The following is a 3,645-nucleotide window of genomic DNA, read 5'->3' as shown; positions in this document are numbered from 1 at the left end:
ATAACATTTAATACAAGGAATTCAGATTTATCGTCTACCTAGATTTCCCAGGTTTACCACATTTGCACTGGTGTTTGTAGGTGTCTCTAAATATTTTTTCAGAATCAGTGGCAAGCAGGCTGCTCATTAACTCCTAATACTTCAGTGTGCATTTCCTTTTTTTAAAGGTTTTTTTTAATGTTTTATTTATTCCTGAGAGACNCAGCGAGCCACTGTTACCATCTGGTCAGCAGACCTCTTTCAAATTTCACAAAGTGTCCCAATAATGCCCTTTATAGATTCAGGATCCAATTCAGGATCACCTGTTGGATTTAGCTGTCACAGTTTCCTTGATCTCAGGGATTCTTGTGCAGTGCTGAAAGCTGTTGGCTCATGTTTTGTCCATTTTATACTGTTTACAGTGCGAGGACTAATCTTATACCAATTGCTCAGTCATAGCAAGAAGCAAAAGTCTACTCCAGAATTTTAGAAGCTAGGATACTAAGTGTTATAATTTTTANTCCCCTCCCCCACCCCCATCAGCCCTCGGTTTGTTCTCAGCATTCAAGAGTCTCTCATGGTTTGCCTCCCTCCCTCTCCCCCACTGTTTTTCCCCTTCTTCTCCCCCATGGTCCTGTGTTAAGTTCCTCCTAATCCTCCTATACGTGCAAACATATGGTAGCTGTCCTTCTCTGCCTGACTTATTTCACTCAGCATAACACCCTCAAGGTCCATCCATGTTGCTGCACATGGCCAGATTTCATTCTTTCTCATTGCCATGTAGTATTCCTTTGTATAGATAATGGAATATTGTCATATTAATATTGCCACATCTGTTTTCTTCCTGTTACCATTTACTTGGTATATATTTCTCTATTACATATAATTTTTTGCGTGTGATTATTTTGTTTTATGTGTATATTTTGTCAACAGCATGTAGTTATACTTTTATTACATTTATCTTTTGATAAATTTCTCCTCTTTACACTCATTTTTTAACTGATATGATTGCACATATTGTGTTAAGGATCATATGGTGACTTTCATTGGACTGATTTTTAATTATTGGTGTTGATCTTTTTTCTTGAATGAACTAGAGGTTCTGTATCCTATGTCTTCTTTTAGTGGTTACCCTTAATTTTTTTGCTATGGGAAATGGATTTTTAAAAATAAGATACATTTTTAGAACAGTTTTAGATTTACAGTGCAAAGCTAGTAAAGAGAGTTCTCATTCTTTACATTCGGTTTCCCCTATTTTTAACATTTTACATTCATGTGGTATATTTGTCACAACTAATGAACTAATATTGATGTACTGTTATTAACTAAAATCCATACTCTATTCAGATTTCCTTTGTTTTATCCAAAAGTCTCTTTTTTTGTTCCAGAATCCAATCCAGGGTACCAGTGACCTTCCATTATTATATCTCCTTGGGCTCTTCAGGCAGTGCCACTTTCTCAGATTTTTTTTTTTTTATGACCTTGGTTTTGAGGAGTACTGGTCACATATTTTGTAGGATGTCCCTCAATTGGAATTTGTCTGATGTTTTTCTCATGATTATATTAGGGTTATAGGTATTTGAGAGGAAGACCACACATGTATAGTGCCTGTCTCATCCCACAATATCAAGGGTATATACTATCAGCATAACCCATCACTGTTAGTGTTAACCTTGATCTCATGTAATACTTCTTAGATTTCTCCACTGTAGAGTTACTCTCTCCTCCCACCTACATTCTTATACTGTAATCCTTGGAGGTAAGTCAACACTTATGGAGTGGAGAGTTATGCTTCATCTCCTTGAGCTAGAAATATCTACATAAATTAATTTGAATTCTTCTATTTCATCCTCCTTTTTTAAGGTGTGTGTGTGTGTGTGTGAGAGAGAGAGAGAGAGAGAGAGAGAGAGAGAGAAGATCTGAAGCAGGCTCCAGGCTCCAAGCTGTCAGCACAGAGCCTGATGTGGGGCTCAAACCCACAAACTGTGAGATCATGACCTTAGCTGCAGTCAGATGCTTAACCGACTGAGCCACCCAGGTGCCCCCTATTTCATCCCTTTTATGTATTTGTTTAAATATGTATATCAGCATGGAAAAATGGATATTTTATACTTTGGATTATAATCTAATACTACTTTATGGATTAAATTATTCCAGTTAGCTGTTGGGAACTCTTTCAGTTGGCCCTGTGTCTTGTTGACATATACCCATCAATATCAACATTTTAAAAAATACTTCCTGGTACTATAAGATGCTTCAGACTCCTATATTTCTTGTTCCAATCCTAGAATCTGCCATTTCTCCAAGGAGGTCTGTTTTTATTTAACTGGAGAATGGTATTTAGAAACCACGATCTGGGTGCTAGGTGCGCTTATTGCTACTGGGGTGTTCCTGTTTCTAGGCCCTCTCAGGTGACAGAACAGAGGCATATGTCCACATACCAGCCCATGTATATATACACACGTGTCTATAAGTGTTTCTATATGTAACCATCTGTATGTATATTAAGCTAAACATGATTCATACTGAGGTCTCCAACTCTAATCCATTATCACATCGATCATTCTAGCCTTCTTTTATCCGTAACCTCCCTCTCCAACAGTGAGAAGCCTGGCTTCTGCAGTTCACCACCCATTTACCTATGTGTTCAATTCCAGTATACATGTGCGGTAGTTTGGAATTGATAATGTATATACCCCTGTGGGAAACTACATGCCCATCTAGAGGGAATGATAGCTGTCAAGTTCAATAGCAAGCAGAGTTGGGCAGATGGGTCCACCTCTGAGAACAGATTCTCTCATGAAAAGCTTTTCCATAGAGCCTTTTACATTATGTGTAATCAGAGCTACTAGTCTAGATATGGAGCTGGGCTCAGGAGGGATGGCACATTGAACTGACAAAATGCAGAGCAGCCTTTGTGAGATACGGATTGGGATGAAAGAACCTGGTGCATATTGATGGAACTTTGGAATCCAATATTCCTCATTGCAAGTATACTATGGAGAAGGCTTTTTGTAAGATTGTACTTCATGTTCTGTACAGTTGAGCCTTCAGCCTTCTAGTGGACTGAAGGTTGTTGTCTTTTTGGTTTTGGTGGGGATAAGCCGTTTGTAGAAGGTTATCAACTAAATATAGCTTTGGGTGATGTCTACTGATTTCCTTTTGTCATGTTACTTTCATTACACTGTATCTAAAGGAAAATAACCATTATAAATACTATTTTGTTTTATGCGAAAGTAGGTAAATCTTTTTTTTAATTTTTAGGATCTGGGGACTCTGATTTACGTCTGGAGGATGCATTTGAAGCAACTTCCTCAGTAAAGCGTAAGTAGTAAATCAGACTATTAAAAAACAAACAGTAATGATTAATATACACCACCCACTCAGAATACACACTCAAGAAAAACAGTAGGTGACCTATATCGATCAGATAAACTATGGGTGTTATAAATTGCATTATTTAAGAGAAAATCTGAATGTTTAACATCATTTGTTTCCTTTGTGAAGAATACCAGACAATGAAATAGCTGAGACAGCATTTTCATTAGCAGCAGCCTCAGAAGACTGCCTTACCCTAGCTCAAAAAAAAGGTACTTTGAAGTGAATAAGGGATTTGTTTCTCCTTCTAGATTTTTTTATAATGACTTTTCTTAAAATGGTGTCTGT

The 3,645-nt window shown here is 37.4% G+C and overlaps 1 protein-coding gene across 1 annotated transcript in view; it reads left to right on the top strand.

Moving 5' to 3' along the window:
• CD99L2 (CD99 molecule like 2) overlaps positions 1-3,645 on the top strand; it is a 92,217-nt gene that overhangs the window by 54,770 nt on the left and 33,802 nt on the right. The window contains exon 3 of the mRNA XM_077771208.1: positions 3,244-3,303. Within this exon, the coding sequence (XP_077627334.1) occupies positions 3,244-3,303 (60 nt within the window). The remainder of the gene's footprint in view (positions 1-3,243; positions 3,304-3,645) is intronic.

This window comes from Crocuta crocuta, unplaced genomic scaffold (genome assembly GCF_008692635.1).
Source record: "Crocuta crocuta isolate KB4526 unplaced genomic scaffold, BGI_CrCroc_1.0 scaffold1304, whole genome shotgun sequence".
NCBI classification, from domain to species: Eukaryota; Metazoa; Chordata; class Mammalia; order Carnivora; family Hyaenidae; genus Crocuta; species Crocuta crocuta.
Note: the sequence above shows the minus strand (reverse complement) of the source record. Positions and strands in the feature narration are given on the sequence as shown.